The sequence below is a fragment of the Tasmannia lanceolata genome, unplaced genomic scaffold (genome assembly GCF_043159265.1).
Source record: "Tasmannia lanceolata isolate RefF3 unplaced genomic scaffold, GAP_Taslan_0.1 ptg000023l, whole genome shotgun sequence".
In the NCBI taxonomy this organism is placed as follows: Eukaryota; Viridiplantae; Streptophyta; class Magnoliopsida; order Canellales; family Winteraceae; genus Tasmannia; species Tasmannia lanceolata.
The window spans coordinates 19,407,875-19,433,063 of NW_027518700.1; the positions used below are offsets into that span (position 1 = coordinate 19,407,875).

At 39.5% G+C, this 25,189-nt stretch overlaps 1 protein-coding gene across 1 annotated transcript; it reads right to left on the minus strand.

Moving 5' to 3' along the window:
- Nucleotides 1–1,741: 1,741 nt before the first annotated feature.
- On the minus strand, nt 1,742–18,707 carry LOC143856251 (glucan endo-1,3-beta-glucosidase 6-like). Its single transcript, XM_077366414.1, has 2 exons — nt 17,412–18,707; nt 1,742–2,995 (listed from the first exon to the last, which is right to left on the minus strand). Exons 1-2 carry the CDS (start codon nt 17,738–17,740, stop codon nt 1,882–1,884), a joined length of 1,443 nt encoding a protein of 480 aa, XP_077222529.1. The 5' UTR covers nt 17,741–18,707; the 3' UTR covers nt 1,742–1,881.
- Between the last annotated feature and the right edge of the window lie 6,482 nt (nt 18,708–25,189).

Genomic DNA, 25,189 nt, shown 5'->3' on the forward strand with positions numbered 1-25,189 from the left:
CACTACACTTTTCTATTACTTGTTTGATTGCACATTGGGTTGAACCCATGGTTGGACCCGCGGGACGGTGCAACGCACCGTTCGCGCACGCGCACGCGCACACGCACGCGCGGCGTGGGCAATGGGCTATAGGGCGCATAGTGGCGCTTTTTTAGGCGCACTTTGCACTTCGCACGCCGTACAGGGGTGCTTTTCACACTGAAAAGACACCAGAGGCTCTATAAAAGTTGCAGAACCCAACCATTTCAAAGGACAATCGAATTTACCCATTTCTGGATAAATTCTTAAGACTTCTAGTGCATTATACTCTCTTTCTTGCTCCCACCAAAATTCGTTTTACTAAACTATTTTCTTATTGTTTATCTAATTACTGTTATACTGCAGTAACAGAAATTAGACTGATTCTCTCAGGCTTGTAAGATTCTAAGGGCATTTCGGATTTGACTCCGCTTGTGCATAGCGTCGTCAAATTAGTAGGACATTCCTACTGGCTTCATTGTATCTTGGAGGCAGTTCGCGGATCCCCTTTGCACACTTCTAGTGGGGGCGAAATCTGTCTTAAGGAAAGCGATTTCGCGCCTTGAACCAAACTAGTTACTGCTTTTTTCTTTCCAACAGATACATAATTATTTCTCTAACAGGCTTAATTCAAAAGTTCTATGTACTTCTCTTGTGCTCCTTGATGTAAGCCCAAATTTGCTTAGGGGCTTGGGTTCGAGGGGAGTACTTTTACTATGTACTTCAAAGTGCTTTTACTATGTAAAACCCAGTTTAAGCCAAAACGAACCGACAGAAAAATCCGAAAGAACATACAAGATTGTTTTACGAGTCTTATATGTTGATTGGTACGGACCCTTAGAAAACTCCACCTCCAGTTAAGCTCTAGATAGGCTGGCTCATCGAGCGGATGATATCCAATTTAGTCTGAAACATTGAAAGTTAGAAAGATATTCATGTCTTCAACCACCACGAAAACAGAATCCATCTCCTTGAGTTCGCGAAAGGCCCAACATAAAGTTTATGAATAATTCCTCCTCAGACGATTTAGGCACACATAGTGTAAAGATCGTTATTTTAAGCTTGTTAGTGTAAATAACAAACTCTTTCGGAATCATATAATGCTTGCTCTAACTCATAGCTCGACCACTTTCTACTAGTGTAATTTTTATTTCGCACAAACAAAACCGGAAATGATATCTGTGCCAAGTGTTTCCATAAACATGTGCTCTACTTGTTTGTCGTGTAGTATTTAAAGGGTTTAAAGAGCTTTTTGAGAACTGTAATATCCTCTGAAATCCCTTTAACTACTACACGACAAACAAGTGGAGCCTGTGTTTATCAAAACACCTTGGCGCAGATATCATTTCCCAAAAAAAAAAAGGTTACTTGCATATTCTCTTATGATATGACAACATTAATGCCTACATTCGATGCATTACACTCTACTGTGAAGAGCTTCTCAGAACTTGGCAATGCTAAGAACGACGGCACATAACTTTTCTTTGATTAGTGCAATGCTCCCCTTAACCTCCTTTGATCAATGAAACTTTCTTTTCTTCATACACTCCGTTATGTGTCCTACTATGATACTGAAAATTTGAACAAATCCTCCATAGAAGAAGACTCACCTTGCTAATATTCTAGACATCGGTCGCTCCCTGATAACATTCGCTTTTTGCTTTATCAGTGTGGATGCTTGAGGCCCTCACAGTTTTAACCAAAAACAAAAGGCTCTCGGTCATTATGTCATGTGGGTCCTTCATGATAGTCGACAAGATCAAAGGTATTGATTACACACAAATATCCCCATGTGGGACCCAAAAATGATAGTACCATTGCTCCCTCTCTATATATAAAAATTCAAAGAAAATTTCTCAAAATTCAAATAACTGTCAACATAGAGAGAAGACCAACCGCCAAACTAACCACGACTTTTCTGAAACAAAATTTCCGACTGCTTCCAGATTGACTCAGATCGATCATGATCGGAAACCTGCAATTTGAGGTGGACGGATCTTTCGTTGTCACAATAGAAAGGTGTGGGAACTTGCATGCACTATCATCCTGATCAAACTTCTGATAGTAACTGTTAAATGCATATGAAAGGTTCCCTCGGGTATCCAAATTTGAACAGGACGTCCCATATCCAAGACTAGTGCAATCAGCATTCGCACACGCAAAACTCACACTTGGTGCCACTTGTGGATCACTAAGGCTCGCCGACTGAGAGAGTACACACCACTTCCTGCTCAGATACTTCACTTTCTTCGCGGGAACCAAAGTCCCCGAGTTTGTTGTCCCAAGATTAAGCTGATACTTAGCTGATCCATCATAGTAAAATACCCCCCAATGCCGTTCAAAGTTCCCTGGTGCAATGCTCTTCTCATCCTCGTCGATCAAACTGAATAGATAAGCATCAATGGGTCCAGGTCTCATTGGGGTCCCATTACCAGTTAGTATGTGTCTCATGAAACCTTGGTTAAATCGCTGTGCGTAAAGCAAATTAGCATTCATGTCTCCATCCGTAGGCCACCCAATTTCTCCGACGATGATGGGTAGATTTCCGTAGCCATTTTTCTGCAAGGCCCATAAGAGGGTGTCATGATTTGCGTCAAACATGTTGTTGTATATGGTTCCTCCATCGTTTACTGGGGTGGCGGTGCCGTCAAAGAAGGCATAGTCGACTGGGAAGTCGGGATTGAGGTAAAGGCTTATGAAGGGGTAGATGTTGACGGTGAAAGGGCCGCCATTGTCACTTAGGAATTTGATGATGGCGACCATGAGGTCATGGATGTCGGAGCGAAAGTCACCTCCCGATGGGACGCCTGTGGAGGATTGGTAGACATCGGCGTTGAGGGGGATGGTGACCTTCACCTTGCTGTTCAAGCCAGCATTTGTTAGGGCACTTTGGATGTTTTGGAGAGCTGGGAATGTTGTTCCAAGGAAGCTTCCATTGTAGGTCTCTAGGAATGGTTCATTGCCAACAGCTACATACCTGTTTTAAGAATGAATATAGACTGAGAAGAGACTCAAAAGTCAAAACTATGAAAGATATTCCAATTCTAAAAATCATGTAGAGCTCAATCTGCAAGTGGATTTGCATTTCCATTCTATCTGGATCATTTACGTTTTCTTCCTTTCATGGCATTGGTGAAAGGATCTAATTTTTTATCATACGAAAAAAGACAGATTTTCTCATGGACTGCTACATAGCTTTGAAGATAAGAGTGAGCAGAAGAATCAAAAGCATTCAACGTAACAATTCAAAAGGAAAATACAAGGTGCTTAGAAATCTGCATGTATATTTCCAACTTGTATGGATCTTATTCATTTCTAGCTTTTGAGATTAATGAAGATTAAATTAACACATGGGTCATAAAAGAATTTGATTTTGTTCTGATAGAGGATAATATTGCAATACACAAATTCATATGGCATCAATGACCCATGAACCAGATGAAGTCTTGGCCAAGGTCCTCTAAAGGTCCTGTTCTATTATATCGATCTTATAGTTTCATGGAGACTTAGAGCAAGAGCTACAGAGCTGGCTCACAGAGAACCGGATAAAACATGGACCTCTGAAATTTAAACATTCAAAGATGCAGGAGCAGGAACATCAACTAAAAGTAATTAGAAAATTCTTTTGGGGGCCCAAATCAAGTAGGAATTGCATGATTCTTTCTCCTTTGTGGGGAAAAGAAGGAATTGCAAGATTCTCAAGTGGAAGTACTAACCAGAAGATCCCTCCAATAAATGTAACAAGGACAAAATGTTCTTAGTTTTTTAAACCATGTCAGTATGAGTCATACACGCATGAAACCATAGCTACGTAGTTTGTTGGTACGCTCAGTACGGGCAAGTGTAAGTCCATGGTTCATACTTCATAGTTCACTACTTGGCAGAGAAGTAGTGTATGCATGCGCGCACGCACACACACGCACACACACACACACTAGTAAAAAACCCCGTGCGATGCACTAGCCGACAAAGAACTGTACGGACCACATCATAGGTTGATCTAAACCGTCCATGTGATGGAACACAATATCAATAGGTTGTGCCCGTACCGTCCATGCGGTGGATCGCACCTCCTGACGGATTTTATCAGTTAAATTTTGATGGAAGCTCATTGGGAAATCCAGGCCCGGGTGGAATCGGGGGCGCGCTCCGTGACGCAAATGGGGTAGTCATCATGACTTACTCAGGGCCGGTTGGGTTGTGTGATGCAAATGAGGCTGAGGCAAAATCATTACTCTTCGGGCTGAGATGGTATAAGTCACACAATATGGGTCCTCTGATGGTAGAAGGGGACTCCACAAATGTTATTGCGTGGGCTGGGGGCAGACGTGCTGGGCCATGGAGACTAGCAAGCACTGTGGAAGAGATTAGAGACCTTGTTCGAGATATCCACCCATCATTAACGCATAGGAGACGAACAACAAATTCAATGGCGGACGTCTTAGCAAAGGCGGGTGCATTCCGATCAGACACGGAAATATCTATTACATAAGATTATAGTCTTCCTTTTTTTGTACAGTCACAGGGACAGCTTGTCCCGTGTGTCATTTTGTAAATTTTTACAAATGAAATGAAATAGTTACCTTCTCAAAAAAAAAATAGGTTGTGCCCGTAAAATCATTTCCATAGGCTGATCCTAGCTCTCCAATCTATAGAGGTTTCCATAATTAAAAAAGCATCAAGGAGGGGGGTAGGATTGAAATTATGTAGCTTTAATGGGTGCCTTTGTTAAAAAAAGTCAAAAAAAAGTGACGTGTAATTCTCATAGAATTTTGGGAGAAATTCAAATAATTCTCTCATTTTCTCCTCTTCTGCTATATATATATATATATGAGGAAATGATTTGTGAGCAGCTGCTCAGATAAGCTTATCTGAGCAGAGCTCACAAACCATAGGAGGGCCCACATTTTGGGGGTCATCTTAAGCATTCATTTGGAAGGCCCCATCATGGATGGGTGTGTACCAAAACTCAGCTCCATTGGATCATCCTAACCCTTCCATTTGTGGAGGGGGAAAATGAGCAGATTTGTGGACAAACAATATTTGTCCATTTTTTCCTCCACAAATGGACACTATAAGATGATCCAATGGAGCTGATTTTGGTACACACCCCATCCATGATGGGGCCTTCCAAATGAATGCCTAGGATGACCCCCCAAATGTGGGCCCCCTATGGTTTGTGAGCTCTGCTCAGATAAGCATATCTGAGCAGCTGCTCACAAACCATTTGTGTGTGTGTGTGTGTGGTGGTGGTGGGGGGCTGCTCACAAACCACACACACACACACACACACACACACACATATATATATATATATATATATATATATATATATAAAGAGAAAAGTGTTGGTGCGCTTGAGGCGTTATAACGCCTCACATTGGTTTAAATGTTTGGGTCCCACATAGCAGAACCAATGAGAGGCATTATAATGCCTCAAGCTTATAACGCATATAAGCTCATATATAACGCATGTTTGAGCGCACAATCTTATAGCTCATAAATAAATATGTGTGTGTTGTGGTGGGGGGGGCTGTTTGTGCGCTCGACTCATATAAGCTTATATGCTCTCGAGTGCACAAAACAGAGTGGGTCCACATTTTTGTGGTGATCCAAACCATTCGTTTGAAGGGCCCCTTACCTAGATAGTGTGTGCTAGTTGATACGCTTGTAGACTGTTTGGCTCGCGAATCGCATTCATTAGCTCTAATTCATAAACTCTTTTCAATTCAATGGTATATAAAGTAAACCAAAGTTAGTGCAGCATTGAAAAGCATCAAACACGGTTAAATAATGAAAGCGAATCGGTATGTAATAGAAAGTAACATATCATTTGTCTATCTATAGAAGCTGAAAACTAATAGCATGTCCCAATTCATGTTAAGGAAAACTAGACGGCATCTTCAAGCCTCTCAAGGGCCTCTTCGAATGCAATGCCTTGTTTGCAAATAAGATTATCTTAGTCTAATAAGGGCCTCTTCTAATGCAACACCTTGTTTGCAAATAAGATAATCTTAATTTTATCTTATTTGTAAATGGGACATCAATGCCCCTTTGGAAGCCATTAAATATATCGTATTTCCAAAACTATTATAAGCAGTACTTGAAATAAATAAAACTTAAACTTCAAAACTATTTGCATATGAGATTATACACAAATAAGTTTTAGAGGTATCCAAAGAGGCTATGAACATTTCCTAGAAAATAGGAATTTGTGTAGACTAGAAATAGGGGCAAAGGAAATATGAGATCGTGTAGCCTAGAAATAGGAAATTACAATGGCTTTTTCAACGGAAAAAAAGGAAACAATAGAATGCAAGGAGTCAAGGACAAACTAGGAATTAGATCAAATGGTAACCTCAACAGTTTCTTTTCAAAGCAGTCCTCAATTCGGAAACTGAAACTATTTCCCTGAACCAGCTAAGTCTGAGACAATGGACATGACTCTATACATTTTTATAATTTGCCTGTTTTAGGAAGTTTTATATTCCTCATTGTGGATGGTTTTACTTATTAACATTATATTCTATTATGTCTGTAGTTGAAGACGCCACGACCAGTGAAGAAAGACGAACGAACAACGCAGGTCACATGCATGGGTTGAGGACATGGTAAGAGAAGAAATTTAGCTTTCACATATTCTCCTCCACAGTTTCTTGAGAGAACAAAGAGCATCCTAGAATACGTGGATGACAGACATCTTTGCCCATTAATCCTTGCCATTCGTTTATTCTGAAAGTTGCCACTAGAATTGAATGATAGGATCTAGAGCCCAGAGACTACCTGGTAGAGAAGCAAGCATACGTTCTCTAATTATGGGATTTGGAAGGTGCTAGGCACCAAACCCGCCTGGTAAAACCGGTTTCTACTCGTGCGTTTGACAATATTTTTAGATGATTTAAAGTGTGATCAAATAAGGATTTAGGCAACGCTAATTTATCATACGCAAAAATACAAAAAGGCAAACAAAGAAAAATGAAGCTTAGAATGAGTTTCAAAGAAGACACCCATCTCGCCGCAGGGGCGGAGCCAGGAATTTGCTCTAGAGGGGCAAAGTCGCGTCGCAAAGAAGGTTGTTATAGCATGTTGAGGCCCACGATTCTACACTTGATGTTTGATAGGTAGGGCCCACCATCTCCCCCTAACTGATGCATAAGGTGGAGACCACAATTTACACCTCAAATTTTGATGTAGTAGGGCCCACTATGCATTGCCCAAGAATATTGGTGATTTAATAAATTCCAAGACCCCGCCTCCCTCCGCCCCCCAAACCCCGCCAAGCGGATCACTTTCTACTTTGATCGGAGGGTTAGGATCATCCTATGGAGATGATTTACGGGGTGCAGGCGGTATATTGTGCGCAACAAATGAACAGTTTGGATCATCTTATGAATTGGGCCCTACTTTTTAAAAAATACTTGACTTTACGTGCATACAACATATAAAATCTCATAATTAATTAGTAGAGACTAGAGAGTTTTCACATGGTGTGCACCAGTATAGTCCAGTATTTTTCAAAAACTATTGTATGGGCTGGCACCATAGGATGATCAAAACCGTCCATTTGATGCGCCACAACGTTAGTAGGCTGTTCCCAAAAATTCATTTACATGGGATGATCCTAGCCCTCTAATATATAGAGGTGTACATCATATTATGTTCCCACATAGATTGGTGGGATCATACTAGGCAAATGAATTTTTGGGCACAACCTGTTTTCGTCTTGGCCCATCAAATGGACGGTTCAGATCATCCTGTGGTGCAGCCCGTACAATACATTTTTTCTAATACGGGCTTACACCATGTAAAATCTTGTGACTCCCTTAATCAAATGGACGGTTTGGATCGTCTTGTGGTGTACTGTTTTTCAAATACAGGCCTACATATACAATCATGCAGATAAGGCGCGATTCCCCTTAGCAAATCAGTTGAAACGAAAGAGGGGGCATTGATGGATGTTGAGAGAGAGAGAGACGGTTAATCTAGGTGGAAAAAGGGCATTAATAGGTGACAAAATCCTATAATATATGGAAGATTCCGGATAGAGTTAATCTAGGTGGAAAAAGGCATTAATTTAGTTGGCAAAATCCTATAAGATAGGGAAGATTCCGGATTTTCATAGAAGAGGGGCAACTTTATGAAAAAACTCTTACCACTATAGACTGGAAATTTTCTGAATTTCAGGCCCCCTTGGCTCCGTCTCTGCATCTAGGGTCGGCCAATCGGTTGGGGAGGGGGGGTAACACTAATAGGTTTGGGCTCAACCGATTTCGGGATGCCAACTGATCAGCCAAGATGAATGATTCAAGGTGAATTACATCCAAATTTCTAAATTTTTTTAATCAAACATCAATCTCAATACAATGCTTGGTATATTCTCGAGAAAAAAAGCGTAAGCACCTTGTCTAAACATGTTACCATTATTACCTTAATTAGGCATGCTGAAGAAAATTTAGATCAACTCTATTCTAAGAAATCATATCTAACGTGGCCTTGCTATTTGTGACTTAAATATAGAAAAGAAAAGAAAAAGACAGGAAGAAAGTATACCCAACAATCCGGAGAGAGGAATCCTTAGTGTTCTCCTTCCACTCACCCATGGGCTCACCTTTGCGTGGGAACTAGAGGAAAGAGGCAAAGGTGAAGAGAGCAAGAGGACTTACTGCAAGTTGTCGCAAAACCTTAAGTCCGTTCGAACCCTAAGCTCTCTCACACCAACTCTTCGTGCTAGAAAGCCTTACAAGAGCCTAGTTCCACTATTTGACTCCCAAAGAGTTCTCTAAACTCTTTTCAGGGCTTCCTTAGAGGGAGCTCTAGTGATCTGAACTGAGAATGGGGGTCCTTCTTTATAGACTTAAGCAGGGGCTCATGTCTGCGTGGAGACTGGAGGAAAGAGGGAAAGGTAAAGAGAGCAAGAAGACTTACTGCAGGTTGTTAGAAAACCTTAAGTCCGTTCAAACCCTAAGCTCTCTCAGATCGACTCTTCATGCTGGAAAGTCTTACCAGAGCCTAGTTCCACTATTTGACTTCCAGAGAGTCCTCTAAACTTTTTTCAGGGCTTCCTTGGAGGGAACTCTAGTGCTCTGAACTGGGAATGGGGTTCCCTCTTTATAGACTTAGTCAGGGATGGGCTTTTGTTGGATTCCAATGTGGGACTAAAATTAGGGTTTTAATCCTGTGGTGAGGTTTTTGAAGGGCTAGGATCATTAAAAAGGAGTTTTATAAGTTTTTTAGGTAAAGGGGGCATAGGAAGGACGGATTGAACTAGCTAGAAGAGGATAGAACTCAAACTTTAAATTTGATCTTATCCAACTCCAAGTGGTCGACCAATTGGTAGGGGTTCTGACTGATCGGTCACGCCCTAGCCTATCGGTCTAAGTCCCATTGATCAATTAGATAGATACTTGACCTTCATTTTTCTAGATTTTTTGGGTTTTATGTCATTTTTCAAGGGTTTTTTAAGTGGTTTATAGGGCTCATGAGTCTTTATAAGGTGTCTTAAGGGTTCCTAAGATTTCTAGGGGTTATTAGTCGATTTCTAGGATTTTGTGGGAAATCATAGGTCCACTAGAGTTTCTATAGTTCAATGAGGTTCTTAGGGTTGGTGATTTCAAAAGATGGATCAAAATATAGTTGGCCTTAGGTCTGAATAGTTTCATAGGGTTTGATTCTCAATACATCATAGAGGCTCCATCTATAATGGATTTGATCTCGGGGTGAGTGCAAGGTCTGTCAGGCACAAAATGAGGTGTTTACAATAGTCTATAAAGATGTTTTGGCGTTTAGTCACTCTCAGTCACCATGCCTAGTGATGGGGACATCAACAACGGGTGTGGATTCAAAGTTTACAAGCGCAGACGTGGACGAGAATGATGGTGTACACTCTAGCATGGGCCACGGATATTGCCGTCTTTTTTTTAAAAATTATTTACTTTCTATTTTCGTCATTTTATTTGTAGCCTACTTTTTAGGCATCAAATCTCACCCGTTTGGTGTGTTTTTTATATTATTAGAAATGTTTTTCAATTACCTATCTAATGGGCCCAAGATCATATGATTTGGATGCGATTTGAGCAACTTATGAGTGTTTTTAGGAAAGGGTATAGGTCAATTACGGGATTACTATTTTTGGTAAGTTTTTATCTTTATTTAGCTTTGCTTTAGATTAGATGAATGGTTGAGATTAGTGCTTAACTTTAGGTCATCTTCTAAGGTTTCTTTTTCTTATAAATACATCGTATGAAAACAAAGTAAGGGACTTTGAATATTGAATAGAATTGGGATTTTCTTTTGTGAGAGCTATTGTGGCTTGGACTCCTTCTTCTCTTCTCCTCTTGGTGGTTTGGAACCATCTCCTCTCCTCTCCTCTATTATCTTCTATTTCTTCAATCAAATCAGCACAAAGAAGGTTAGTAAATCAGATTTTCTTTTTTTTTCTTTGTTCTTGGACCCTAAAATACAAAAACCCAAAATCCATAGATCTCTCTCATTCTTTAAGATCTCGTTTCGAGACTTTGAAGGATTATTTTTATGATAAACCTTAGCCTAAACACCCAAGAACCATAGCTTTAAATTCCTTTTGAGCCTAATTGAAAATTTGCACCCTTTTCAAAATTTGCACCATTTTCAAGCCCGAAAACCCATTTTAAAGATCCATAGCTTAACCTACCATCAAATCAGAGCCTAAATCCTAGATTAACATTTCTTTTACCTTCTATACCTTAACCTAAGACTTAGACAGCAGTATTAAACCAAACTTCCAGATCTGCCAAATTACCAAAATACCCCTACAACCCAAAATTGGACCGTTTTAAGCTTTTTACTGCTACTGGACTTTTTTTTTGTTTTTCTTCATTAGATATTATTATTTTCATGCTTGTGTGACATCTATTTCATTGGTACTTGCATTAGTTTTTTAGTTCTTTTAATTGGTTGCACGCGTAGGCCTATCTTCGGACTAATCTTTCTATTATCAATTCATTTAACGAATCATTATCGCTTTGATTGATTTGTATAAGGTTTAGTTCATGCTTATTATGATCTTTATAATTATTTATGTTATTTAAGTCTCATTATTGCTACTACCCATAGATTAATTAGGCATTAATTTGGCCCTAGGTATGTTGTTAAGTGTTCTTTTAATTTTCCACGTAAGCCCTAAATTGTCCTAAAGTCTTAATCCCATTAGGAGTGTAGAGTTTTCCCTATTCTAGCTATTGTCCTGCATCACCTAGTATCACAAGGTCATTTGTTCCAATGTTGTTCGCATGGCCTATGGCCCATGACTTTTACATAATAGGGTGTCAGAATCAATTTGGGGCATGTGTGTACATATTACCAAAAAAGTAGTATGTAAATGTAGCACCTTTGGTGGGCACTCTTGCCTACGCTAGGAAAGTGCCTCTCCCTATTAACCTAAAAGCTTGGCTATAGAGTAGTGCTTGCTAGTACATATTTTAGCAAGGACTCCATTCTAGTAAATGGTCGACCAGGTCTCCTCGAAGTTTGTAGCCTTATTTACTTGTATATTGTACATTGATTGAGTTCGACAATAAATATAATTTGCTTTCCTTTGCTTTGCTTTTGCCCCCTTCACTTTCTTATGTGCTTATGAACGTAGCTTCCCTCTCATTCTTGCATTGTAGGTTTAAGCCCTATAGCCTTGCTTGGTTGACTTCCCTTGTCGTGTGCCGCACGGACCTAGTCGTGAGACTGAAGTCCCATGACAGTTAGTATCAGAGCCCAGAGTTCCCTCACCAAAGAAGCAACCATTAACGTCATAGGAGGACGAAAGGTGGATGCGGAACACAACCTACCCCCCCCCGAGTCCAGTCCGGTTCAAGGAGAGCTCACACTAGCGGAAACCATAGAGCAGCAATTGAACAAGAAGAACGACTTCCTAGCCTTTAGGAGTGGAAGTGGTGGAGCATGAACAATAGTCTTTCTAAATCATTTGAGACCCTTAGCAATGAGATTAGGGGTAACAGAAGGCCCTACATACCCAGATCTAAACTCTCACGGTCTCACCAGCAAGGCGAATTTTACTCATGAGGACTATCGGTAATGGCATGAGTGTTATTGTTGAGGGGCATATAAGTAGGGTCCGGGTGCCAGAACCTTGATGCTTCACAGCACTCATGAGGCCAAGGAGCTCCAGAACTTCGTATTGACATGGAACAATACTTCCATGTCACATGCCTTGAGAAGGAGGCCAAAGTTGTTACAGCACCATGTTACCTGACAGGAGATGCCAAATTGTGGTGGCGAACTTGCTATGAGCATATAAAGGCAAGGCATTGAATGATCGATACTTGGGAGGACTTGAAGCGAGAGTTAAAGCCCAATTCTTGCCTGAAAATGTAGAGTTCATTCTCAGAAGAATCTAAGATGTCTCCAACACACAAGGACAATTAGGGAGCATGTGAAGTAATTCTCTTCACTGAATCTAGATATCAAGAGCATGTCCGAGGAAGACAAGCTCTTCCAATTGATGGTGGGACTGAAACCTTGGGCTTAGGCGGAGCTCTAGTGGAGAGGAGTACAGGAACTCGCAATGGCGCAAATTGCTGATGAAAGACTAGTTGACTACGCTGCGAATGACAGCTTAAAGAAGAAGGAATCAAAAACCAAACCTTCCAAGAACTTTAAAGAGAAGGGATAAGGTAGTGAGAAGAGGCCTCACCCCAAGGATGGATCTAATAAGAACATTGAGACATCCAACTCTGCACCTGAGGGTGGGTACCATATGCAAAGAGATGTATCGTATGGCCAATTGCTCTCATAAACAAGCCCTCAGTGCTCTACAAGTCACAGCAACTCCACCTGAGACACAAGGTGAAGATGAGGAACCAAGGACAGAAGCCCTATGACTACTCAATGCTATCAAGGGGCATACAACAAAGAAGACCCCAGCTTGGGCTGTGGGTGGGTGGGTGGGTTTGTGGGGGGGGGGGGGGGGGGGGGGGGGGGTGCGTGGTTTGATGTATGTTGAGCAATGCATCAGTGGCGAGATAACCTGAGCCATAATCAACATAGGGGTCACTCACAATCTTGCTCTGACCATGATGCGATGCAGTTGGAGTTGAAGCAAGAAGTGAACTCAACATGATGTTGTATTGTTGGCTCAATAAGGGGTATGTCAATTAAGACTGGAACATGGCCAAGAGCGCCATATTCATGGCAGCAACCCATGATGACTTCCAAGTCATATTGCGGATGGGGTTTCCGAACAAGGTTGTGCTAATGCCCAATTCCAACTCTCTATTCGTGTTTGGGGAGGAGGCTACCTTAAAGATTGCAGAAACATTGTTGTGGGAGAACCCTATTCCTCGGGACATCCAAAATGTCTTACATTGACTTTAAGGATGTCATGCTAGAAAAGCTACCTGGAACGTTGTCATTGTGAAGGGCAGTGGACCATAAGATTAAGCTTGGGACTGAGAGTGTTCCCCCAGCTCGAGCCCCCCTCATGTGATGGCTTCTCCTGAGTTGGTAGAACTTGAGAGGCAACTAGATGAGCTGTTGGAATCAGGATTCATTAGGCCATCCAAAGCCCCTTTTGGTAGTTCCATGTTGTTTCAAAATAAGCATGATGGGATCATGGGAGTGTATGATTGTGCATTGATTAATGGAAATTGAACAAGCTAACTCTGAAGAACAAATATCACATTCCTTTCAGGGCGTTGTCCCAAAAACTCTGATAGGGGCACACTGCCCCCGCAGCCCAATGAGTTGATCCCGCAGCTCAACCTGAATGTGCATCGTGCACATTAGTCCGTCAGGGAGCTAAATCACTACCAAAATATAAGACATCTGCACAACATAAATAAAGTTCTTGGTGCGCTCAGGAGGAATCAGCTCTATGTGAAGTTGGAGAAGTGCTCTTTGTTCAAGAGTGTATCATGTTATTGTGACATGAGATTGGTAGGGGAGAAATTTGTATGGACAAAGAGAGAGTATGTGTCATACAAGAGTGGCAAAGCCTAAATAAGGTGGAGAAACTCTAATCATTCCTAAGGTTTGTTAACTATTATCGACGTTTCATAACAAAGTGCTCAAGTCAAGCACCATTTAAAAAAAGTGCTAAAGTCAAGCAATCCCTTGAGAGGATCTACTAAAGAATGATCGCTCGCAGATGTGGTTAGAGAAGTGTGAGAAGGCATTTGAAGACCTAAAGAACTTTGTAATGGAGGAGCCAATGCAATAGTTGTCGAACCATTCCTGCCCATTGAGGTTCAGGAGGACGCCTTGGTCTATGCCATTGATGGTGTGATCATGCATGAAGGGCACATCATTGCTTATGAGAGTCGTAAATTGAATGGCACTTAATAGAGGTATACAGTGTAAGAAAAAGGAAATGACTGTGATAATAAATACTTGAGGGTGTGGAGACACTATCTCTTGGCTCCAAAGTTCGTTGACGGACAAATTGGCCACAGGTTATTTGCAAACACAAACGAAGTTATCTATGTAGCAAGCTTGTTGGTAAGACGTCCTGCAGAATTTGATATGGTGCTCACACACAAAGAGGGCTAATCAAATCAAGTGGCAGATGCACTAATTCAGAAGGCCAAGTTAGATGCCTTGTTGTTGGAGGAATGAAATTCCGTGAGCCAACTTAAGAGCATACTGCATGATCACATTCGTGAAGCGTTAGAAAAAAAGACACGTTTTTTGTGTTCATGAGGGCTTCTTGGTAACCAAGTGGAGCCGTCTAGATATTCCACAAGTAGGGGACTTAAGGAAGAAATTTCTAAGACTCAAATAGTGCAATGACACCCTATGTGTGAGGCACCCTAGGATTCACTGTGCACTTGCCCTGTTGGAATAGGGCAATTATTGGCACAGGATAGGGGATGATCTTGAAGATTATGTTATGAGATGCTTCATAAGCCAAAAAGATAAGGTGGAAAGGGCCAAGCCATTGGGCTCTTAGAACCAACCCATCTATGCACACATCACCAATTCCAACAATCTTTGAGAGACTAGTGTTCCCCATCTTCATCATACCAAAGTCCCCTGCTTTATATGAAGTGAAGAACTCCCTGTTATGAGTAGCGTGGTGAGAAGAACCTGTATCAACAACCCGCTCTATACTCTGATCTGCAACATGCAAACACTCTTCTTCTCCAAAAGGAAGTATTATCACTTCTTCATCAGACACGATAGCCGTATTGCCTTTATCATCAACATTTTTTTTATTTTTACCTTTTTTTGTTCTCTTTTATAAACCCAACAATTCTTCCTTATATGGCCCTCTTTGCCACAGTGGAAGCATATTTTATTCTCTCTTGAATTCGACATTTCTCTGAATTTGTCATAATTTTTTTGACCCTCTGCTTTTACTTCTACCCCTGTTCTCTGTGACAAGAGCATGTGCATGATCTGTACCCGTTGATTTCCTTCTAGTTTCTTCATTAAGCAAGCTACTAGTAACTTGGCTCATACTAAGTACACCTCTGGAGCAGAGTTACTAAGTGACACAACCAAAGCTTCCCAACTGTCAGGTAACGAGCTCAAAAGTAACAATGCCTGCAACTCATCATCTAGCACCATCTTCATTGGAGATAATTGGTTCAGTATGCTCTGAACTTCATTCAAATGCTCTGCAATTGAACCACCTTCTCTGAACTTTAGGTTTACAAGCTTTCGAATTAAGAAAGCTTTGTTCCCAGCAGTCGTTCTCTCATAAAGACCCTCCAACTTTGTCCAAAGAGAACGTGCGGATGTTTCATTAGACACACGGTGGAACACACTGTCATCCAACCATTGCCTTATGTCCGATAGCCTTTCTATTCAATTTTGTCAATCCTTATCAGACATGCTAGTCGGCTTAGCTTTATCACCTTCAATGTACAAATCCTTGCAATAAGGAATATCTTCCATATTTGGTTTCCAAATCATCCAATTTGATCCAATCAACTTGATCATGGTTCCTAAAGAACTCTCCATCTCAATCCACGGAAACAACTATGCTTCTAAACAACCACAGCTCTGATACCACTTGTTGGGTCTTTCGCCGAAAAGAACACCGAGATTTACGTGGAAAACCCTCCAACGAAGAAGGAAAACCACGGGGCGAATTCGACGAAATATCCACTAATCAAATAAGTAATACAACGTCTTTCTCTCAAGTTTTTCACCCAAAACTTGAGACCATACAAGAAATAAGAGAGATAAAAGGGTTACCTCGTTGCGAACAACAAAATCCACTTTTTCACAAAAAAATACCCACTTCGATCTTCAAGTCAAAGAAAGCCAAATCCTCACGAAGTCTCTGTGCAACAAGAGGATCCAACGGCGTGGTGAAAATCTCCAAGAAGAACGCTCCAAAACTTAGGTTTTGATCCCAATCAAAACCCCCAAAAAGAGCACTCAAGAAAAACCCTTGTTTTCTTTTTCTTCTTCTTCTTCTTCTTTTTCTCTCTCTCTTTTTCCTTCTTTCTTTCTTTCTATTTGCACTCCACGGCACACAACCCACGATTGGGTTTTCCTTTTCTTTAAACGTTTTACAAAAATGTCAACACTAACTCACCGTTTCTCTCTCTTTCCTTTTTCAACTAGGAAAGTATACTTTCTATTCTAAATAGGATTCGGTGGGTGAGCATGGGGCCTACATGGGCTGGACCCCACAACAATCCTAGCATTCCAAATAAAATACTATTCAATTTATTACATTCCACACCATTCTGCACAGTAATGAACTGGATTAGCATACAGAACAATCTATTGAAATAAGTCCATCTTTTTAATTCTCATCAATCCACGAGATAAAAAGTAAACTTAAAAGCACTAAGAATGAGAAAAGCTTAAATCTTTCCATATATGGGTGAATTTTATGATTCATGTTCCATCTAAAATAGTACCCGATTGCAATCGGAAAATGTTTTTAAGGGAAGTTGAACCAAATTAATCAAATAATAAGTCCTACGGATTCTAACAACAGAAACCAACTTTTAGTACAGCAAATTAAACCCTAAATCCAACATATTCTAGAAATCCAGCTACCATTAAAACGATGTGTAAATTAATGTCATCAAACTCTAGCATTCCAAATAAAATACTATTCAATTTATCACATTCCACGCCATTCTGAGCAGTAATGAAATACATAAGCATACAGAACAATTTATAACATATTTTAGAAATCCAACCATTATTAAAGCAAGGCTTTTGCTAACTAGTACCCTAACGCACCTGTTAAGGTGCATTGGAAACTTTATTTTGCAGATGTTTTGTGACTTTTACAGATGTTTTGATTTTAAAAAAAGTCTCAAAACATGAGTAAAATCAAGTTTCCAATGCACCTTAACGAGTTAGCAAAACCCTTAAAACAATCTGTAACTTTTTCAATCTATTAAAAGATATAAGGGAGTAAGGAGAGATACCCCCACCTGACATTCACACCTTTCTTAATATGTGAAGAGACATTCTTAGATACCCATGTTTGTGCTGCGTTCACACTGCTTGCAAGAGTGGCAAGCATATCATTTGGGATCCCCACCATCACCTCAATTGGAGAGTTGCTAAGGGTATCTAAAATTCCTGAATCTGCATCAAAAAGTTTAACCTTTTGAAACCTATTATCCTGTAGCATTTGAACTATTACATCAGGTGGTAGAGGGTGGCTTGTCTGAGTCCCCAAATTAGCCCCAATACCACTCACTGAAACTACTAAATAAAAGCAACAAACCACCGCAAAAATTATAGAAAAACACCCCATGACTTGTTAACTCCAAAACAGATTATAAATTCGAAACCCTAACCAAAAACTGGAATAGGTTCAAATCTAGTGCTTGGATTGAATGACATGAGCTTAAAACAAATTTGAAACCCTAACTAAAAACTGAAATGGGTTCAAAACTAGTGCTTGGATTGAATGATATGGGCTTAAAACAAATTTGAAACCCTAACCAAAAACTGAAATGGGTTCAAAACTAGTGCTTGGATTGAATGACATGGGCTTAAAAGGAGTAAGAGATTATGAAAAAAATGTAATCAACCCATGAAAGCAAATGCAAACCCACTTTGATTCTCCTCTGAAATCCCAAAATGGTTTGTAGATTAGAAAACCCAAGTCAAAAATAAAATGGGTTTATAATCATAGCTTAGATGATGCTGGAAAATATATAGAAAGATTAAAAAAAAGGAGCTTGGACAGTACAAAAAACAGAATAAAAGACGAAAAATGAAAGGAACTGCTAAGGTTGTGGGAAAAAATAAAGAAAATAAGACTTAAAATTGAGACAAGGCAGTCGAAAAAATCACTCTGAGCATGCTCTAAATCCCTAAAACTGTTTTTAAAACCAGAAACAGATCAAAAAAGGACAACAAAACTTGGTTTTATTTTTCAAGCTGTAGAGGTGGACCAAGTACCAGGTGAAGCCTGCAAATACCAAGCTGGATTATAGATTTAAAAAGGGATCTTTCAAAAAAGGTAGAAAATGAGTAAAGGGGATCAAAAAAGGTAGAAAATGAGTAAAGGGGGTAAGAAAAACGGAAGTGAAATGACGAAGCAATGAAGTTAAGGATCTTGTTGTGGAGTGGACAGAGAGCTCAAGAATCAGCACAAAAACAAGCAGAGAAAAAAAAAATGAATAATAACAAAAACAAAACCAAAAGGTTCAACATAACATATAATAACATGTTAAAATGAAAAGGTTTTCTACAGAAGAAGTCCTCTTCTTTGTGACTTCTTCTTTGTTCTATTTGTAAAAACAGTATTCTATTTGACACTTTTCAAATAGCGTCATCACCTTTGAAAGAAATTTTCAAGTCAGGTCATGCCATCAATTTATGGCCAAAATACCCATGTTAGTTTTTTTTTTTTTTTTTTTCCTCACAAAAAACATTAACTCTATTCACTTGTTTTCTGGCTGCAGGAAAAGAAAATAAAGGAAAAGAATCTGACGTGGAACACTGGAAAAGAAAGGAAAAGAAACTGTGAGAAAATTCTTTTTGTGAGAAAATTCTGTTGTTCACTTGGCCAAGAAAAGGAAAAGAAAGTATGCAGGCAAAGTGGTTTTCTCAGGAAAGTGATTTTCCCATCCTTTTGGTGAGAAAATTTAGAAGGAAAGTGTAAGAAAGTTGGTTTTCCACGTCATTATTTATATTTTCCACCTGTGTAATTCCGCTTTCCCGAGAAAACAAGTGAACGGCGAAAAATGTCAAATCATGTCCAATCACAGGAAAATTTGGCTCACTTTCTTCTCCTTTCCTTTCTCAAGAAGGTAAGTGAACAGAGCCTTAGGGGAATGATATTTGCGCCAAGTGTTTCGATAAACATGCGCTCCACTTGTTTGTCGTGTAGTATTTAAAGGGTTTAAAGAGTTTAAAATGTCCTTATATGTGAAAAGATGAAAATTACTTGTAAAAGACCAAAATATCCATGATTCACATTGATATGTTTTGATTGGGTGGGCCCCACCAACTCAATTCGAACCCAAACATTGGGTGGAGCCCACCATTTTGCCCCATGATTTGATGGTGTATGTCCCACAATCTCCACTAGAGCCATTGTATGATGGGAACCGCAATTTTACACGTGTGCTTGATGGGGTGGGTCCGTTTTTTTTTTTTAACAAACATGAATAAGAAAGCTGGTATATGTAGAAATGATATTCCCACACCCTTGATTCAAAACTTATCATTGGTTGTCATGGAAATTTTTGTCTTTTTATAAGGTAACTTTTTTTCTTTTCAATGTAAGGACATATTGGTCTTTTTAAATGAGAAAAAAAATCTATTATGGGTATTTTGGTCACATGACCTGATTTGCAAAATTCACTCAAACAGGACGACTCCGTATGCAAATTTTCAAATTAGAACTCTTTTTGCAAATAAAGCAAAGCAGAAGTCTTCTTTTGAGAAAACACCAAATGAAAAGCACGGGGAGTTAAAAATAAGGTCCCCACCTTTTGCTCGATAGCACCACCCATTGACCAATACAGTTTTCCATACGAATTTCAGACATGTGATGTCCATTTAACACCATGACATGAATTTTTAAAAATGGACTAGACTTGTATACCATCATGAGGCAACCACAGTCTTGATACCACCTCATCCATAAGATCAGAAAAATCAATGGTTTAGATTTTCTTCACAGTAACCTAACAATGCTTGATGTATCAAAGGGCTAGGATCATCCGATCATGATGTGATCAATGGCAATGACTAGACTTGTGTTCACAGGTCGGACCAATGGACCCGATCAAGTCCACATGGCAAATATGTGGCCCTAAAAGTGGCTGTGAGGAAGGTGGATGTGTAAATTTCTTTCCGATAGTGTAGAGATTTCACACACCATCTCTCGAGGTTGTTTTTACTTTTTCATAAACTTTTAGGAGCATACTTTAATCACGCAATAAAAAGCATTGAAGCTTTAGGTACAATCAGCAAATGTTAATTCCACTTTAATCTAAAGGCATCATTTTTAACTTTGTTATTTATCAAGCAATTTGACACACTCACTTGTAATGACTAAGATGCCGCTGGTATATTTCTTAAAAGGCCCAATGTTGCAAGTGATGGTCTTGAAGTAATCTTTGAGGGCATTTTGGTCAATTAAAATTTGGTGGTGCTTTCTTATTTATTTAGGGAGGTGATAAATTCATCCCCTTTTCTTCCCCGGGCCAGCCCCCTCCTGTGTATTTATGATCCTCTTTTTTACACTACAAGGAGCTGGTCCAGGGAAGAAAAGGGGGCAAATTTTTCATTCCATTTATTTCTTAGCAAAAGGGTGTGGTCGGTCGGTCCCCCTTTACCAAAACTTAGTATATGTCCGGACCATCAAACGTTATTTGCCAGATTGTCATATATTAAAAGGGCCAACGTGAATAGTTTAGAAAAGTAATATAAGCTCCTACGCAAGGTAGATCTGTTGTACTAAAATCAGCCTCTAACTTTTTCTCGAAGGATTGAGATTAAATAATAATAGCATGCATGGATGACACCCAAAAGGCCCTGTTCGTTTTGGACTTTGATAAATCGAATTTGAGTCCAAGACAGAATTTTGGACTCAAAATTAAACGTACATTTCAGTCAAATAGTCAGTTTTGAACTCAAAATCCAAAACGACAGGGGCAATGGGGACTTTTAGGGGGCTGAATTTATGAAATTTCATTTTTAAGTTCCTTTCAAGAAGTCATCTATCTTCAACTAGATCACGTAAACGTTATGGAAAGTGCTATGGGATGCACCAACGGATCCGTTGAAAATAAAAAATGGACGTTTTAGGGGAGGCGTTTTGTTTTATTAATGCTCCCTTTCACAAAAGTCAGCATTCTTCTCTAATCTAAGCCAAATGAATTTTGTTGGGAGCTGTCCTTACCTACTTCCTTTCCTTGTCATCAAAGTTAAGGCCCTGTTCGCCCAACCATGATGGAACTATAAACAAAGAGCACGTCTAAAATGATGCGTTTCTTCGGAATGACATGGTTCACTCAAATGAGCATATCTAAAGTGTTGGGGGTTCCACGCAAAAGCAAATTATCCCACATCGGTAAATTGAGAAGGATGTGGATGGGTTATGAGGGAATGACACCTCTTAATGGCTAGCTTTTTGGGATGAGTTTTACCCAGTTAAATTCCCTATAAATGATACCAGAGTTCAAGGCGTGGTAACCCCAATTTGCCTTCGAAGGCGAAAATGTCCCTCGAGGAAGATCTCGGAAATCCCGGTGTAGTTATCTCGTGGTGTCCACGTTGTTGCCGTGAGAAGGAGAGAGATTATCCACGTTGCTTCCGCATGGAGGGAAAGATTGTTGGGGTTCCACGCAAAAGCAAATTATCTCGCATCGGTAAATTAAAAAGGATGTGGATGGGTTATAAGGGAATATGCACCCTCCCTTTAATGGCTAGCTTTTACGGGTGAGTTCTTTCCGGTTAAATTCCCTACATGCTGAATTGGAGAGGAGCATACCATGGTTGTTTGGGACAATGCCCATGGACGTCGTTACTGTATGCCATCATTTGGCACACGCGGAAGGAACATAGTAATATGATATTTTCCTAAGAAACCTTGGAATCTTATTGCTTTACAAACCAAACTAGACATAATCGCATGGTCGAGAGTTAAGGGTGTGCTACCATATTCCACAGGAACCGCGCTCCGATATCAAAAATCGATTACGGCAGAAAGAAAGGTACAAGAAATCATTTCACCACATTGGTGTCCTCCCTCAGAAGGTTGGTGCAAGCTTAACTTTTGTGGCAGTTCGATGAGAAATCCTGGGATGGCCAGCTTTGGGGGCATAATCCGTCAGTCGGAAGGTTGCATGATTTTGTCATATTTGGGTACGGCTGGTACCTAAGACGCAAATGAAGCAGACACGCGAGGATGTGGGGGGGGGGGGGGTGTTCATGCTAAAATGGTATGTTTAGCACAACATTGGTCCTTTGATCATTGAAGAGGATTCTTCTTATTTGTTAGCCCAAGGGTTCCCCATGGGTTCAACTAATCACCTTGTTTTGATGGCTAACAAACCAAAATTGATTAGTCCTTTATGGACTAATGAGCTGCCTTTAGTGTTGTGTTATAGACAGGTTTCAGAGGCTGAGATATGTTAGCACACCACCATACATGGCCTATACTTAAGGATGAACCATTCAACTGTCCAAGGAGCTGGAACAAACTCAGATCATCATTCTTTGAAGGTACAATCAAGGTGGAGCTCAAATTCAAGCATCCCAAGCAAGTGAACATTCAAAGGAACATGCACAAAGGGAAAAGAGCTTGAACACAATAGTGGCACCATCCATGGAACATGTCAAAGTAAGAAGCTCTAATTGAAGATCCCACAAGCAAGCATTGCACTCAAATTAAGATCAAATGAAGGCTACTTTAAGAATCATTCAAGAGAGTGCATAGAATGGTAGAATGTATATCCCTCTCTCTTAGGACTTATTCTTGATCAAGGCACACTAAAAAATACCCCAAAATATTTTCAAAAGTGACCCCAAAGCCCAAGTGCTAAGTTAAGTTTCAAAATGGAAAGACATTAAATTAGCACTTGAAAAATGGATCCAGCACATAAATCCTATCATACATGGTCCAAAATTTTTTCAAATATTTGTGAAAATATTTTTAACATAAATATCTCATCATTTCCATTCAAATCGAGTATAAGAACATCAAAATCCGATAAGAAACGAGGGAAATATGAATTTTACAAGTTTGGAGCTGAAATCGGCAATCCATGTACGGAATTTCATGAGATCCCACGGAGTTCCATGCACGGAATTCCATGGAACCCCATGGAGTTCGGTGAAGCGTGCTGGAACTTAAAAAATATAGTCATTGGAGTTCTAAAAGTTGCACAGAATTACCATTTTGCCTCTGTAACGGCTAGTGTTGACTTTTGGCTATATATATATATATATAAGAGTTTAAACTTGCATTTTAACTCAAGAAAAAGGTTTTTCAACATATCTAAGGCCTACACAAACATTTACAAACCCTCTTTGCCTTGAACATCTCTCTCGACCTCATTTGTGCCTTGATCTTAATTAAACCCTTTTAAGAGTTGATTAAGCTTTACATGTAATCTTCTTTAGGAGAATTTTTGTGTGAACTTCAACTTGTAATCAAGCCTACATAGAGGCTATATATTCTTCTTATTTCTTCAACATTGTAAAGAGGGTATTCGATTCGGCCCACTAAAAAAAGGTGAATCAAGCTTATAAGAGGGTCTTCGATTCGGCCCGCTAAGAAAGGTGAATCAAACTTGTAAGAGGGTCTTTGATTCGGTCCGCTAAGAAAGGTGAATCAAGCTTGTAAGAAGGTTTCTTTGATCCGACCCGTTAAGAAAGGAGGATCACATAGTCGAAGCGCCAAGAAGGTCTTGGCAGAGTGGATGTACGGCTTACCAAGATGCTAAGTGTCGAACCACTATAAAAATCACGGTGTTCATCTTCTTCATGGTGTTCATCTTCTTCACTCTTTCTCACTCCCTCCTTCACACTTGATTGGTATGCTCTTTACTTTGCCTTATTTTCTTTCATCTTTAAATTAACAAGGGGTAGTTGTATTCTTATTTACAAATTAACAAAGGTTTGCTTCATAACTCAATTATTTGATTTTCTCTTGTTCTTTAAGTGTTATACTTGGAATCTTATTTTAAGTCCTTAACTATTCAACTTAAGAAGGGGATTTTTTTTATAAACCCAATTCACCCCCTCTTGGGTTGCCTATTGGGATTTCATTTGGTATCAGAGCTTGGGCTCTAGATTTGCAACCCTAACTGGTTTAGAGTTCAAAGATCATCTTTTGGCAACCTAAGAAAAATGGGATTTGAGCAAGGCCGCTAAATATCTAGTCTTCCATCTTTTGATGGATCGAATTACGGTTCTTGGAAGACCTGTATGAAAGTCTATCTTAAGGCTTTAGATTTTGAGCTTTGGAAAGTAGTGGAAAAGGGGTTTACCTTACCTTCCAAAAATTGGACTAAAATTGATAATAAATTATTTTTATTAAACTGAAAATCTATAATTGCTATGTGTTGTTCTTTACCACCTAATACACATGATAACATATCATCTTGTAAAAATGCCAAAGAAATTTGGACCTTAATTGAAAATTCTTTCAACAAAGACATTTGCTTAATGGCATTAGAAGAAAAAGATAATGATTTTTCAAATGAACAAACGTAAATAATGAACTCCAAGAAGCATTTCAAAATTTATATCAAATATCCCACAAACAAATGTTGAAAAATCTAACTCTTAGTAAGTCACTTGCTTCTACTTCCAAAGAGGTTGAAAACTTGAAAAAAAATTCAATAATTTATTGATTAAAGAAAAGAGTTTGAAGAAAATGAAAAATTGAAAAGAGACAACTTGGTCTTGATTGAAAAATGATTAGCATTGAAAAATGGCTAGAATCTAAACCATGATCAGTATGATGTGTCTTGCTTTGCTATATTTGTATATATTGTATGCACATATTCAGGGGGAGCGTGTCTTGCATAGTCGACCCATGATTTCATTTTATTAGCAAACATACAATTGTAGCCCAAGGGTTGTTTTCCAACCAATCACTCTCTAAACCCTTGGAGACCCTGTTAGGACGACCCTTTGGATTCATACAATGTTTGAGTCACCACAAAGGGGGAGCTAAATGTTAAATTTGTCATTTTTAGCTTAGCATATAATGCTAAATATGTGTATCTCC

What these genes read in the sequence shown, in the direction of transcription:
- LOC143856251 (XM_077366414.1), bottom strand. Translation starts at nt 17,740, where the DNA reads ATGGGGTGTTTTTCTATAATTTTTGCGGTGGTTTGTTGCTTTTATTTA. An exon ending in AAGAAAGGTGTGAATGTCAG is followed by an intron (nt 2,996 to 17,411) that starts GTGGGGGTATCT and finishes TTCTTAAAACAG; the next exon opens with GTATGTAGCTGTTGGCAATG.